Source organism: Penaeus vannamei, chromosome 42, assembly GCF_042767895.1.
Source record: "Penaeus vannamei isolate JL-2024 chromosome 42, ASM4276789v1, whole genome shotgun sequence".
NCBI lineage: Eukaryota > Metazoa > Arthropoda > Malacostraca > Decapoda > Penaeidae > Penaeus > Penaeus vannamei.
This window is the reverse complement of record NC_091590.1, coordinates 6,064,982-6,081,440: the sequence shown is the minus strand read 5'-3', so window position 1 is coordinate 6,081,440 and position 16,459 is coordinate 6,064,982. Positions and strand designations below refer to the sequence as shown.

The following is a 16,459-nucleotide window of genomic DNA, read 5'->3' as shown; positions in this document are numbered from 1 at the left end:
GTACTCCCTTGCAATCGTGGCCAATATGATGTATGTTGGGAGAAGGGGGGGGGGTTCTTCGGCATACATTTTTATATATTTTGAGAGGAGAGAGAGAGAGGAATCCATCGATATTAATATCGTCGTGATCGGTCTTGCGAAGGTAATCTGAATATCTAGGCCTACCATAATAATCACGTGGGGGGGGGGGGGGGGTATATGGGCGAATTCACCCATAACAGGCATTTTTAGAAAGTAAAAAAAAAGTGGCAAAATTGAACAAAAGAGTCAAAAATAATATTGTACATTATCAAAAATTGTGAACAATAGAAAAAATAGGAACGAAAGTCGCCTCAGAAAGATTCGACCCCGTAATCCCTGAACGAATGAACACTTTGAACCCCAGGCCTAAATACCTACAAATTGGGTTTTACCTTTAAATGAAGGAAAGACATGCTGAGGAAAGTGACGAAGGTGACTGACTCTAGGGCTGGTCCTGAGATCGTAATACATTCCACTTAAGAATTAGTTTTCACCGGAATATTGGAAAAAAACGAAAAAAAAACACAAAAAAACAAACACGAGTAGCACTGTAAACAAACTTCACTCCCGAAACGCACGATGAACACTGTGACAAGAAAACTGATACATTCCATTTAAGAATTCGTTTTCACCGGAGTATTAGAGAGAGAGAGAAAAAAACACGGAAACACGAGCAGCACTGTAAACAAACTTTACTTCCGAAAAGCACAACGCACACTGTGACAAGAAAACTGACAAATTTGCCGATAGATGGCTGTAGGAGCGCAGGGCATACTAATACACGACGTAATGGCATATTTAAAGAACGTACATTTAATTAATAAGGATTTCCGGTAGGATAGAAATTGAAATACAGAAAAAAATAAGTACAGTGTATTTCAATCTGTAGAAGTCGTCTGTTAATTTCGAAAACAAAAGCTATCGACTGCAGCTGTTTGGAGAATTCGTAGATGTAGGATGAATGGAGGATGAAGTTGTTATTGAGTTTTGAGAGGGATATAAAGCAAATAATGGCAGTGAATATATTTCCTTAGAATCTTGAATTAATTCTGATTATTGCTATGTTTAAAGGCTATGGGAATTTAAAATATGTTCCTTAATTATTATGCACATCAGATGGTAACGTATTATCATTATCATTAATAATTGTTTTTATCCTTATTATTATTATTATTATTGTTGTTGTTGATGTTGTTGTTCTTGTTATTATTATTATCATTATCATTGCATTTCAATCTTGTATTTTCTATTACAACTCTTTATCTTATTGAAAAAATAATAAACTGCAATTTCTGCGAGATGGCAAACGTAAACGTAACAAGAGTGACGTGTAGACAAGTGGAATATTTATGATAAACTTAAATTAAGAAAACGCGCAGAATACGCTAGTGTATAATAACAACAGCGTTGATAGTGTTACGGTAAATAACGAAAGCGTTGATAGTGTTACCGTAAATAACGAAAGCGTTGATAGTGTTACGGTAAATAACGAAAGCGTTGATAGTGTTACGGTAAATAACGACAGCGTTGATAGTGTTACGGTAAATAACGAAAGCGTTGATAGTGTTACGGTAAATAACGAAAGCGTTGATAGTGTTACCGTAAATAACGAAAGCGTTGATAGTGTTACGGTAAATAACGAAAGCGTTGATAGTGTTACGGTAAATAACGACAGCGTTGATAGTGTTACGGTAAATAACGAAAGCGTTGATAGTGTTACGGTAAATAACGAAAGCGTTGATAGTGTTACGGTAAATAACGAAAGCGTTGATAGTGTTACCGTAAATAACGAAAGCGTTGATAGTGTTACGGTAAATAACGAAAGCGTTGATAGTGTTACGGTAAATAACGACAGCGTTGATAGTGTTACGGTAAATAACGACAGCGTTGATAGTGTTACGGTAAATAACAACAGCGTTGATAGTGTTACGGTAAATAACGAAAGCGTTGATAGTGTTACGGTAAATAACGAAAGCGTTGATAGTGTTACGGTAAATAACGAAAGCGTTGATAGTGTTACGGTAAATAACGACAGCGTTGATAGTGTTACGGTAAATAACAACAGCGTTGATAGTGTTACGGTAAATAACGAAAGCGTTGATAGTGTTACCGTAAATAACGAAAGCGTTGATAGTGTTACGGTAAATAACGAAAGCGTTGATAGTGTTACGGTAAATAACGAAAGCGTTGATAGTGTTACGGTAAATAACGACAGCGTTGATAGTGTTACGGTAAATAACGAAAGCGTTGATAGTGTTACGGTAAATAACGAAAGCGTTGATAGTGTTACGGTAAATAACGACAGCGTTGATAGTGTTACGGTAAATAACGAAAGCGTTGATAGTGTTACGGTAAATAACGAAAGCGTTGATAGTGTTACGGTAAATAACGAAAGCGTTGATAGTGTTACGGTAAATAACGAAAGCGTTGATAGTGTTACGGTAAATAACGAAAGCGTTGATAGTGTTACGGTAAATAACGAAAGCGTTGATAGTGTTACGGTAAATAACGACAGCGTTGATAGTGTTACGGTAAATAACGAAAGCGTTGATAGTGTTACGGTAAATAACGAAAGCGTTGATAGTGTTACGGTAAATAACGAGAGCGTTGATAGTGTTACGGTAAATAACGACAGCGTTGATAGTGTTACGGTAAATAACGAAAGCGTTGATAGTGTTACGGTAAATAACGACAGCGTTGATAGTGTTACGGTAAATAACGACAGCGTTGATAGTGTTACGGTAAATAACGACAGCGTTGATAGTGTTACGGTAAATAACGAAAGCGTTGATAGTGTTACGGTAAATAACGACAGCGTTGATAGTGTTACGGTAAATAACGAAAGCGTTGATAGTGTTACGGTAAATAACGACAGCGTTGATAGTGTTACGGTAAATAACGACAGCGTTGATAGTGTTACGGTAAATAACGACAGCGTTGATAGTGTTACGGTAAATAACGAAAGCGTTGATAGTGTTACGGTAAATAACGACAGCGTTGATAGTGTTACGGTAAATAACGAAAGCGTTGATAGTGTTACGGTAAATAACGACAGCGTTGATAGTGTTACGGTAAATAACGAAAGCGTTGATAGTGTTACGGTAAATAACGAAAGCGTTGATAGTGTTACGGTAAATAACGAGAGCGTTGATAGTGTTACGGTAAATAACGACAGCGTTGATAGTGTTACGGTAAATAACGAAAGCGTTGATAGTGTTACGGTAAATAACGACAGCGTTGATAGTGTTACGGTAAATAACGACAGCGTTGATAGTGTTACGGTAAATAACGACAGCGTTGATAGTGTTACGGTAAATAACGAAAGCGTTGATAGTGTTACGGTAAATAACGACAGCGTTGATAGTGTTACGGTAAATAACGACAGCGTTGATAGTGTTACGGTACATAACGAAAGCATTGATAGTGTTACGGTAAATAACGAGAGCGTTGATAGTGTTACGGTAAATAACGAAAGCGTTGATAGTGTTACCGTAAATAACGAAAGCGTTGATAGTGTTACGGTAAATAACGAAAGCGTTGATAGTGTTACGGTAAATAACGAAAGCGTTGATAGTGTTACGGTAAATAACGACAGCGTTGATAGTGTTACGGTAAATAACGAAAGCGTTGATAGTGTTACGGTAAATAACGAAAGCGTTGATAGTGTTACGGTAAATAACGAGAGCGTTGATAGTGTTACGGTAAATAACGACAGCGTTGATAGTGTTACGGTAAATAACGAAAGCGTTGATAGTGTTACGGTAAATAACGAAAGCGTTGATAGTGTTACGGTAAATAACGACAGCGTTGATAGTGTTACGGTAAATAACGACAGCGTTGATAGTGTTACGGTAAATAACGAAAGCGTTGATAGTGTTACGGTAAATAACGACAGCGTTGATAGTGTTACGGTAAATAACAACAGCGTTGATAGTGTTACGGTAAATAACGAAAGCGTTGATAGTGTTACCGTAAATAACGAAAGCGTTGATAGTGTTACGGTAAATAACGAGAGCGTTGATAGTGTTACGGTAAATAACGAAAGCGTTGATAGTGTTACGGTAAATAACGACAGCGTTGATAGTGTTACGGTAAATAACGAAAGCGTTGATAGTGTTACGGTAAATAACGACAGCGTTGATAGTGTTACGGTAAATAACGAAAGCGTTGATAGTGTTACGGTAAATAACGAAAGCGTTGATAGTGTTACGGTAAATAACGAGAGCGTTGATAGTGTTACGGTAAATAACGACAGCGTTGATAGTGTTACGGTAAATAACGAAAGCGTTGATAGTGTTACGGTAAATAACGAAAGCGTTGATAGTGTTACGGTAAATAACGACAGCGTTGATAGTGTTACGGTAAATAACGACAGCGTTGATAGTGTTACGGTAAATAACGAAAGCGTTGATAGTGTTACGGTAAATAACGACAGCGTTGATAGTGTTACGGTAAATAACGACAGCGTTGATAGTGTTACGGTAAATAACGAAAGCGTTGATAGTGTTACGGTAAATAACGACAGCGTTGATAGTGTTACGGTAAATAACGACAGCGTTGATAGTGTTACGGTAAATAACGAAAGCGTTGATAGTGTTACGGTAAATAACGACAGCGTTGATGGTGTTACGGTAAATAACGACAGCGTTGATAGTGTTACGGTAAATAACGAAAGCGTTGATAGTGTTACGGTAAATAACGAAAGCGTTGATAGTGTTACGGTAAATAACGAAAGCGTTGATAGTGTTACGGTAAATAACGAAAGCGTTGATAGTGTTACGGTAAATAACGACAGCGTTGATAGTGTTACGGTAAATAACGAAAGCGTTGATAGTGTTACGGTAAATAACGACAGCGTTGATAGTGTTACGGTAAATAACGACAGCGTTGATAGTGTTACGGTAAATAACGAAAGCGTTGATAGTGTTACGGTAAATAACGAAAGCGTTGATAGTGTTACGGTAAATAACGAAAGCGTTGATAGTGTTACGGTAAATAACGAAAGCGTTGATAGTGTTACGGTAAATAACGAAAGCGTTGATAGTGTTACGGTAAATAACGAAAGCGTTGATAGTGTTACGGTAAATAACGAAAGCGTTGATAGTGTTACGGTAAATAACGAAAGCGTTGATAGTGTTACGGTAAATAACGAAAGCGTTGATAGTGTTACAGTAAATAACGAAAGCGTTGATAGTGTTACGGTAAATAACGAAAGCGTTGATAGTGTTACGGTAAATAACGACAGCGTTGATAGTGTTACGGTAAATAACGAAAGCGTTGATAGTGTTACGGTAAATAACGACAGCGTTGATAGTGTTACGGTAAATAACGACAGCGTTGATAGTGTTACGGTAAATAACGAAAGCGTTGATAGTGTTACGGTAAATAACGAAAGCGTTGATAGTGTTACGGTAAATAACGACAGCGTTGATAGTGTTACGGTAAATAACGACAGCGTTGATAGTGTTACGGTAAATAACGAAAGCGTTGATAGTGTTACGGTAAATAACGAAAGCGTTGATAGTGTTACGGTAAATAACGACAGCGTTGATAGTGTTACGGTAAATAACGAAAGCGTTGATAGTGTTACGGTAAATAACGAAAGCGTTGATAGTGTTACGGTAAATAACGAAAGCGTTGATAGTGTTACGGTAAATAACGACAGCGTTGATAGTGTTACGGTAAATAACGACAGCGTTGATAGTGCTACGGTAAATAACGACAGCGTTGATAGTGTTACGGTAAATAACGAAAGCGTTGATAGTGTTACGGTAAATAACGAAAGCGTTGATAGTGTTACGGTAAATAACGAAAGCGTTGATAGTGTTACGGTAAATAAAAGCGTTGATAGTGTTACGGTAAATAACGAAAGCGTTGATAGTGTTACGGTAAATAACGACAGCGTTGATAGTGTTACGGTAAATAACGACAGCGTTGATAGTGTTACGGTACATAACGAAAGCATTGATAGTGTTACGGTAAATAACGAAAGCGTTGATAGTGTTACGGTAAATAACGAAAGCGTTGATAGTGTTACGGTAAATAACGAAAGCGTTGATAGTGTTACGGTAAATAACGAAAGCGTTGATAGTGTTACGGTAAATAACGAAAGCGTTGATAGTGTTACGGTAAATAACGAAAGCGTTGATAGTGTTACGGTAAATAACGACAGCGTTGATAGTGTTACGGTAAATAACGAAAGCGTTGATAGTTACGGTAAATAACGAATGCGTTGATAGTGTTACGGTAAATAACGAAAGCGTTGATAGTGTTACGGTAAATAACGACAGCGTTGATAGTGTTACGGTAAATAACGAAAGCGTTGATAGTGTTACGGTAAATAACGAAAGCGTTGATAGTGTTATGGTAAATAACGAAAGCGTTGATAGTGTTACGGAAAATAACGAAAGCGTTGATAGTGTTACGGTAAATAACGAAAGCGTTGATAGTGTTACGGTAAATAACGAAAGCGTTGATAGTGTTACGGTAAATAACGAAAGCGTTGATAGTGTTACGGTAAATAACGACAGCGTTGATAGTGTTACGGTAAATAACGACAGCGTTGATAGTGTTACGGTAAATAACGAAAGCGTTGATAGTGTTACGGTAAATAACGAAAGCGTTGATAGTGTTACGGTAAATAACGAAAGCGTTGATAGTGTTACGGTAAATAACGAAAGCGTTGATAGTTACGGTAAATAACGAAAGCGTTGATAGTGTTATGGTAAATAACAAAAGCGTTGATAGTGTTACGGTAAATAACGAAAGCGTTGATAGTGTTACGGTAAATAACGAAAGCGTTGATAGTGTTACGGTAAATAACGAAAGCGTTGATAGTTACGGTAAATAACGAAAGCGTTGATAGTGTTACGGTAAATAACGAAAGCGTTGATAGTGTTACGGTAAATAACGAAAGCGTTGATAGTGTTACGGTAAATAACGAAAGCGTTGATAGTGTTACGGTAAATAGCGAAAGCGTTGATAGTGTTACGGTAAATAACGACAGCGTTGATAGTGTTACGGTAAATAACGAGAGCGTTGATAGTGTTACGGTAAATAACGAAAGCGTTGATAGTTACGGTAAATAACGAAAGCGTTGATAGTGTTATGGTAAATAACAAAAGCGTTGATAGTGTTACGGTAAATAACGAAAGCGTTGATAGTGTTACGGTAAATAACGAAAGCGTTGATAGTGTTACGGTAAATAACGAAAGCGTTGATAGTTACGGTAAATAACGAAAGCGTTGATAGTGTTACGGTAAATAACGAAAGCGTTGATAGTTACGGTAAATAACGAAAGCGTTGATAGTGTTACGGTAAATAACGACAGCGTTGATAGTGTTACGGTAAATAACGAAAGCGTTGATAGTGTTACGGTAAATAACGAAAGCGTTGATAGTGTTACGGTAAATAACGGAAGCGTTGATAGTGTTACGGTAAATAACGACAGCGTTGATAGTGTTACGGTAAATAACGACAGCGTTGATAGTGTTACGGTAAATAACGACAGCGTTGATAGTGTTACGGTAAATAACGACAGCGTTGATAGTGTTACGGTAAATAACGACAGCGTTGATAGTGTTACGGTACATAACGAAAGCATTGATAGTGTTACGGTAAATAACGAGAGCGTTGATAGTGTTACGGTAAATAACGAAAGCGTTGATAGTGTTACGGTAAATAACGAAAGCGTTGATAGTGTTACGGTAAATAACGACAGCGTTGATAGTGTTACGGTAAATAACGAAAGCGTTGATAGTGTTACGGTAAATAACGAAAGCGTTGATAGTGTTACGGTAAATAACGACAGTGTTGGTAGTGTTACGGTAAATAACGAAAGCGTTGATAGTGTTACGGTAAATAACGAAAGCGTTGATAGTGTTACGGTAAATAACGAAAGCGTTGATAGTGTTACGGTAAATAACGACAGCGTTGATAGTGTTACGGTACATAACGAAAGCATTGATAGTGTTACAGTAAATAACGAAAGCGTTGATAGTGTTACGGTAAATAACGAAAGCGTTGATAGTGTTACGGTAAATAACGAGAGCGTTGATAGTGTTACGGTAAATAACGAGAGCGTTGATAGTGTTACGGTAAATAACGAAAGCGTTGATAGTGTTACGGTAAATAACGAAAGCGTTGATAGTGTTACGGTAAATAACGAAAGCGTTGATAGTGTTACGGTAAATAACGAAAGCGTTGATAGTGTTACGGTAAATAACGACAGCGTTGATAGTGTTACGGTAAATAACGTAAGCGTTGATAGTGTTACGGTAAATAACGAGAGCGTTGATAGTGTTACGGTAAATAACGAAAGCGTTGAAAGTGTTACGGTAAATAACGAAAGCGTTGATAGTGTTACGGTAAATAACGACAGCGTTGATAGTGTTACGGTAAATAACGACAGCGTTGATAGTGTTACGGTAAATAACGAAAGCGTTGATAGTGTTACGGTAAATAACGAAAGCGTTGATAGTGTTACGGTAAATAACGACAGCGTTGATAGTGTTACGGTACATAACGAAAGCATTGATAGTGTTACGGTAAATAACGAGAGCGTTGATAGTGTTACGGTAAATAACGAAAGCGTTGATAGTGTTACGGTAAATAACGAGAGCGTTGATAGTGTTACGGTAAATAACGAAAGCGTTGATAGTGTTACGGTAAATAACGAAAGCGTTGATAGTGTTACGGTAAATAACGAAAGCGTTGATAGTGTTACGGTAAATAACGAAAGCGTTGATAGTGTTACAGTAAATAACGAAAGCGTTGATAGTGTTACGGTAAATAACGACAGCGTTGATAGTGTTACGGTAAATAACGAAAGCGTTGATAGTGTTACGGTAAATAACGAAAGCGTTGATAGTGTTACGGTAAATAACGAAAGCGTTGATAGTGTTACCGTAAATAACGACAGCGTTGATAGTGTTACGGTAAATAACGACAGCGTTGATAGTGTTACGGTAAATAACGAGAGCGTTGATAGTGTTACGGTAAATAACGAAAGCGTTGATAGTGTTACGGTAAATAACGAAAGCGTTGATGGTGTTACGGTAAATAACGACAGCGTTGATAGTGTTACGGTAAATAACGAAAGCGTTGATAGTGTTACGGTAAATAACGACAGCGTTGATAGTGTTACCGTAAATAACGACAGCGTTGATAGTGTTACGGTAAATAACGAAAGCGTTGATAGTGTTACGGTAAATAACGAAAGCGTTGATAGTGTTACGGTAAATAACGAAAGCGTTGATAGTGTTACGGTAAATAACGAAAGCGTTGATAGTGTTACGGTAAATAACGAGAGCGTTGATAGTGTTACGGTAAATAACGAAAGCGTTGATAGTGTTACGGTAAATAACGACAGCGTTGATAGTGTTACCGTAAATAACGACAGCGTTGATAGTGTTACGGCGCAGTTCAGTTGTTCGCTGCGAGGCCAAGGAGAGGGTTGTCCGCTCTACATATCCGATGATTTTCTTTTCCTATGGGTTACCTTTTGCAAATTGATTTTATTATCTCCGTAAAGGTTATATTTCTGGTCGCGGTTGTTAACTTGTTCGAATGTTCGTTGGTTAGCAGAATAACTCAAAAAGTTATGAATCGAGTTTTATTTTTTTACCAGATTTATCTTAGATTCCAATTAAATTTTGGTGATCAGGATCCAGGATTTTTTTTTTTTTTTTTTGAATGATTACAGGAGATTATGTTTACGGACGTCACCTGTATACCTGAGAGAGATTATTTTAATGTAATTCTCCTTGTGAATATTCATATTGCATCAATGACCCTATTGCTTTGGCGGAGGTATGCGCCCTCTGAATGCACCTAGAGAAGGCCCTATCACACGCATTTTTTTTTCTGTTAATTTCTGCGTTTCCGTCTGAATTTGAGTCTTTCCGCAAGTATCGTTTGCAAAGGGAACACCCAGACGAAGACGATTGTGACCGTTTCCGTCTGATTTCCGTCTTGATCTTGTGCTACGAAGGATCTACACAGCTAGAATGCTTCTTTATAGATAAATTAGATAAAATGAGTGAATGTAAACATAAGCTAATATTTTACAACATTCCTATATACAATAAACATAATCATATTTAAAATAACGTGATATGTATGAGAATGTTCGTGTGATTCCCGGGACCTCACTCCGATGGCGCCAGGTTTGTTTACATGGCAATGTTTGCTGCCTGGATGTGCGAAAGGGTCAGTCCATTTCCATACGAAAAGTTCATATGGAAACGCAAAAATTGACGGAAAAGTGGTAGTGTAATAGGACCTTTAACAATTTATATTTTAAATTACCAACATTTTTTAATAATTTAACCATGAGGATAATAATAATTACGATGGAATAAGTAATGATGATGATGATGATCATCATCATCACAATCGTCACCATCATGATCATCATCATCATAATAATAATGATAATAACAATGATAATAATGATAGTAATAGTAATAATGATAATGGTAGCAATAATAACGACAGCAATTAGCAATAATACCAATAACTACAAAAGTAGTACTAAAACAACAATGAAAATAATGATGATGGTTATGATAACAATAATGACAGTAGTAGTAGTAGTAGTAAAAATTACAATAGTTATGATTATAAAACATAATGTTAATAAAAATATTGATAATAATTATAACTGATAATGATATCAATAATGGTAATGATATGATAATAATATTATGGTAATCATAATAATGATAGATAAAAATGATAATGATAATAACAACAAAATAACAGCAACGATAAGAATAACGATAATGACAATAACAAGAACAACAAACTAATACCAACGAAAACTAACAACAATAATAAGAATAACCATAAAAATAACAATACCATCACCAATAACAACCCCCGATAAGAATAACCATAAAAATAACAATAACAACCCCAATAACAACTAACCCCCCCTTAACACCACGCAAAGCCCTCCCCCCCCCCAAAAAAAATGCCAAAAGACTCACATCACCAATAACAACCCCCCCCCCCCTAACACCACCCAAAGCCCCCCCCCCAAAAAAAAGCCAAAAGACTCACATCACCAATAACAACACCCCCCACCCCTAACACCACCCAAAGCCCTCCCCCCCCAAAAAAAAAAAAATGCCAAAAGACAACATCACCAATAACAACACCCCCCCCCCTAACACCACCCAAAGCCCCCTCCCCCCCAAAAAAGCCAAAAGACTCACATCACCAATAACAACACCCCCCACCCCTAACACCACCCAAAGCCCCCCCCCCCCCAAAAAAAATGCCAAAAGACATCATCAATAACAACACCCCCCTCCCCATAACACCACCCAAAGCCCCCCCCCCCAAAAAAAAAAGCCAAAAGACTCACATCACCAATAACAACACACACCCCCATCCTTAACACCACCCAAAGCCCCCCCCCCCCCCTCCAAAAAATGCCGAAAGACAACATCACCAATAACAACCCCCCTCCCCCTAACACCACCCCCAAAGCCCCCCCCCCCCCCAAAAAAAAAAAAAAAAAAAAAGCCAAAAAAGACTCACATCTGGACTGTATCGTGTTGTCCGTGGGCGTCGAGGCTTCTTCCTCTTCGTCTTCTGGCTTCTCCGTCAGGTCTTGGAAGTTGACGATGAACATGCACGTGTCGCCGTCTTCGTTCTTGATCGGGCACATCGTCGTCTGGCACAGGAATTTGGTCCCTGGGGAGAGGAGAAGTAAGGGGGGTGAGTTGCGTGGCTGAAGATGGTTGGGGGGGGGGGGGATGGTGTGGTTGGTCGGGGTGATGGCTACTCGTAGATTGGTAGGTAGGTAAGGTAACGTACATAGAAATACACACATTGAATATATATATATATATATATATATATATATATATATATATATATATATATATATATATATATATATATATATATGTGTGTGTGTGTATGTGTGTGTGTGTGTGTGTGTGTGTGTGTGTGTGTGTGTGTGTGTGTGTGTGTGTGTGTGAGTGTGTGCGTGTGTGTGTGTGTGTACATATAAATTCATATATGTATGTGTGTGTGTGAGTGTGTGTGTGTGTGTGTGTGTGTGTGTATTTGCGTGTGTGTGTATTTGCGTGTGTGTCCGTGTATGTATGCGTGCGTGCGTGTGCGTGTTCGCGATTCGCTTCATTCATCCCCGCAGCGTCCGCCCAGTCCCCACCGCACACGCACATCAATTTCCTTTGCGTGATTCGGCGTGAACGAAGCCTCCGGGAAGGCTTCCTCTCGCTCCCCGTGAGGGAAAGGAAGCCTCCGAGGTCGCTTGCGGTTCGAGAGCAAGGGTTGGGAAAATAAGTAATAATTGATAATGAAATAAGTAATAATGAGTAAGTATTAATGAAATAAGTAATGATAAGTACTGATGAAATAAGTAATAATGAGTAAGTATTAATGAAATAAGTAATGATATGTAAGTACTGATGAAATGAGTAATAATGGTTAAATAAGTGATGATAAGTAAGTAATAATGAAATTAGTGATAATAAGTAAGTAATGATGATATATGTAATAATAAAGAGTAATAATGGTTAAATAAGTGATAATAAGTAAGTAATAACAAGTAATAAGTGAGAATAGATAAGTAAGCAAGTAAGAAGATACATTTATTTCCATTCTCTCTCTCGTTTTCCCTTTCTGTCTGCCTGCCTGTCTCGTTATCTCTCTTTCTTTCGCTCTTTCTCTCACACAAAATCTCCATCATATACCATCTCTCTCTCTCTCTCCCTCTATCTCTATTTATTTTCTCTATACCTGTCTTTCTTTATCTCTTACTCTTTCACGTCCTCCATTCCCATCTTCCATCCTTCCTCTCCCTTTCTCTCCCTCCTTCCCTCTACCTCTCCCTCCCTCCTTCCCTCTTCCTCTTTCTCTCTCTCTCTCTCTCTCTCTTTTTTTTTTCCTTGTCATCTTTCCATCCTCTTATCTCGCTGTTTCCCGGTTCTCCTGTTTTTCTCCTCCTTCTTGTTTCCTCCAGACGAAAAAAGTATATAATCTTGAAGATACTCGCTGAGACTTATAGCTCGTGGGATGACGGGACCTAACATGCCCCGTGCTATGGGGGTAGGGGAGGAGGGGAGAGGAGAGGAGGGGAGAGGGAAATGGGAGGGGTGAGGGAGAGGAGAAGGGAGGGAAGGGAGGGGAGGGAAGGGAGGGGAGGGGGGAAGGGAGGAGTGAGGAGGGCGAGGGAGAAAAGAGGGAAGGGGAAGGTGGTAGGGGAGAAAAGAGGGGAGGGGTGTAGGCGAGAGGAGATGGGAGGGGGTAAGGGATAGGGGAGAGGAGAGAGAAGGGGGTAGGAGAGAAAAGAGGAGAGGGGAAAGAGGAGGGGTGTAGGGGAGAGGGGAAGGGGTAGAGGAGAGGAGAGGAGGGGAAAGGGGGAGGAACGAGGGAGGGGGTAGAGGAGAGAAGAGGGGTGGGGGTAGGGGAGAAAAGAGGAGAGAGGGTAGGGAAGAGGAGAGGGAATGGGAAGGGTAGAGGAGAGAGGAGGGGAAGGGTAGAGGAGAGTACACGAGGGGAGGGGGTTAGAGGAGAGAAGGGGGAGGGGGTTAGAGGAGAGAAGGGGGGAGGGGGTGTACCTACTCTTGTGAGACCGAGGTTATGACAGACTTGTCAATATCATCTGAGATTCTTGCTAGCTGCAAGAAATCGCTAGTAATATATATATATATATATATATATATATATATATATATATATATATATATATATATATATATATATAATTCTGGACCCCATTTTCTCGTCTCTCGTAGGAAAAGCAGTTTCCGAGTCTTTATGTTGCAAAAAAAAAAAAAAAAAAAAAAAAAAAAAAAAAAAAAAAAAAAAAAAAATTGGCGAACGCGTGTGCCAACGCCTCGCTCCGACAGACCATGAGGGTTTTATTATTCATAATTTATTCATCCGTAATTCTGGAGAAAAGTCGACCGTTACGTCCAGCTGATGGTGTGTCATTCCAGCCGTTCTTGGAGAGGGACTGCGAGCCTTTATTGATAATTTTTCCCGTTCATATTTCGGGAGAAAATGTGTAAGAGTCTCAAGATGGAGGTCGGGGATAGTACCTCATGGATAGAGTTTTATGCGTTATCTATTCACTCGTAATATGGCGTCTTTAGGTCCCTAAACTGACAACATAAACCCGGAGATTTTTAGTTATATATTCATTCATATCTACGAGGGAAAAAAACAACTTTGGTATTATTAGTTTTTTCTTCTAAGAGTTCAAGACTTTTAGGAGACATCACGAACTTTTATTCATAACTTGTATAATTTAATTCACGAGCAGAATGATAATGATAATAGCAATGATCGTGATAATGATAATAACAATGATCATGAGAGAGAGAGGAAGAGAGAGAGAGAGAGAGAGAGAGAGAGAGAGAGAGAGAGAGAGAGAGAGAGAGAGAGAGAGAGAGAGAGAGAGAGAGAGAGAGAGAGAGAGAGAGAGAGAGAGAGAGATTGAGAAACAGATAGATAGAGAGAAAGAGAGAGAGAGCCAGAGAAACATAAGAGAGAGAGAGAGAGAGAGAGAGAGAGAGAGAGAGAGAGAGAGAGAGGAAGAGAGAGAGAGAGAGAGAGAGAGAGGGGAGATAGATAGAGAGAAAGAGAGAGAGAATGCGCCAGAGAAACATAAGAGAGAGAGAGAGAGAGAGAACCATAGAGCCAGAGAAACATGAGAGAGAAAAAAAAGAGAACCATAGAACCAGCGAAACACACACGCAGGGACACCCAAAGAGCCAGACCCGACCGGAAATCAAAATAAACAGCGCCATTCCCATGCTCCTCCGAGGAACCGGAGGAGGCAGAGAACCCTAAACTCCTGGCAACTGAGGCGGGGGGTTCATCGCCTACGTTTACGGCGCCTCGGAGAGCGACGTCCCACTTTGGCAGGCACCCGAGGCAGCGTCGCATCAACCCAATTTATGTGGCACGGCGTGAGGATTGGGACGATTGTGCCGAGTCGCGGGGAGGGAGGGAGGGGAGGGGTGAGGGGCGGAGGGGGTGAGGGGTGGAGGGGGGAGAGGGGGAAGGAAGGTGGGAGGGTAGGGGTGAGGGACGAGAGGGGGTGGGAAGGTGGAGGGGGGGAGATCCAGGTGCCTCTTGGTGAAGCTGAGAGAAAGAAAGGGGGTGAGGGATGGAGGAGGGAGGGAGGGGGGAGATCAGGTGCCTCTTGGTGAAGCTGAGAGAAAAGAAAAGGGGGAGGAGGGAGAGGGAAGGAAGGGTGGGGGGACGGAGGGGAAGGGGTGGGGGGGTATCAGGTGCCTCTTGGTGAAGCTGAGAGGAAGAATGGAGGAAGGGGAAGAAAGGGGTGAGGGCGTGTGTGTGAGGAGGGGAGATCAGGTGCCTCTTGGTGAAGCTGAGAGAAAGAAAAGGGGGAGGGAGAGGGGGAAGGAAGGGTGGGGACAGGAGGGGGAAGGGGTGGGGGGTATCCAGGTGCCTCTTGGTGAAGCTGAGAGGAAGAATGTAAGGAGGGAGGGAGAGGAAGGAGGAGGGAGGGTGGAGGGGGGGGGAGGGGTATCAGGTGCCTCTTGGTGAAACTGAGAGAAAGAAAGGGGGAGAGAGAGGAAGGAAGGAAAGGGTGGGGACGGAGGGGGAAGGGGGTGGGGGTATCAGGTGCCTCTTGGTGAAGCTGAGAGAAGAAGGGGAGGAGAGGGAAGGAGGAGGGAGGGGGCGGAGGGGAAGGGAGGGGTATCGGGTCCCTCTTGGTGAAGCTGAGAGAGAAAGAAAGGGGGGGGGGGGAAGGAGGAAGGGGTGGGGCCAGAGGGGAAGGGGTGGGGCCGGAGGAAGGGGGTGGGGCCGGAGGGGAAAGGGTAGGGCTGGAGGGGAAGGGGGGGGTATCCAGGTGCCTCTTGGTGAAGCTGGGAAGGGAAGAATGGAGGGAGGAAGGGGAAGAGGGGGGAGAGGTGTAGGGGGGGGAGATCAGGTGCCTCTTGGTGAAGCTGAGAGAAAGAAAGGGAGGGAAGGAGGAAGGAGGAGGGAGGGGTGGGGACGGAGGGGAAGAGGGTGGGTGAAGCTGAAAGAAAGAAGGTGGGAGGGAGAGGGAGGGGTGGGGACGGAGGGGAAGAGGGGGAGTGGGGGGGGGGGGGATCAGGTGCCTCTAGGTGAAGCTGAGAGAGAAGAAAGGGGGAGGAAGAAGGAGGAAGGAGGAAGGGAGGGGTGGGGACGGAGGAGAGAAGAGGGTGGTGAAGTTGAAAGAAAAGAAGGTGGGAGGGAGAGGGAGGGGTGGGGACGGAATGGAAGAGGGGAGGGTGTGGGGGATCAGGTGCCTCTAGGTGAAGCTGAGAGAAAGAAGGGGGAAGGAGGGGAAAGGTGTGTGGGGGTGGGGTGGGGGGGGGTCAGGTGCCTCTTTGTGAAGCTGGGAGAAAAAAAGGGGGAAGGGAGAGGGAAGGAGGCAGGGAGAGGAAAAAGAGAGAAAAAA

The 16,459-nt window shown here is 41.2% G+C and overlaps 1 protein-coding gene across 1 annotated transcript in view; it reads right to left on the bottom strand.

Moving 5' to 3' along the window:
* The window catches only part of LOC113807381 (uncharacterized), a 505,215-nt gene extending 490,263 nt beyond the window's left edge, over positions 1–14,952 (bottom strand). Inside the window, exons 1-3 of the mRNA XM_070118473.1 lie at positions 14,760–14,952; positions 11,569–11,724; positions 10,198–10,303 (exon numbers count right to left, since the gene is read on the bottom strand). Of these exons, the coding sequence (XP_069974574.1) occupies positions 10,198–10,303; positions 11,569–11,724; positions 14,760–14,952 (455 nt within the window). The remainder of the gene's footprint in view (positions 1–10,197; positions 10,304–11,568; positions 11,725–14,759) is intronic.
* Positions 14,953–16,459: the final 1,507 nt, after the last annotated feature.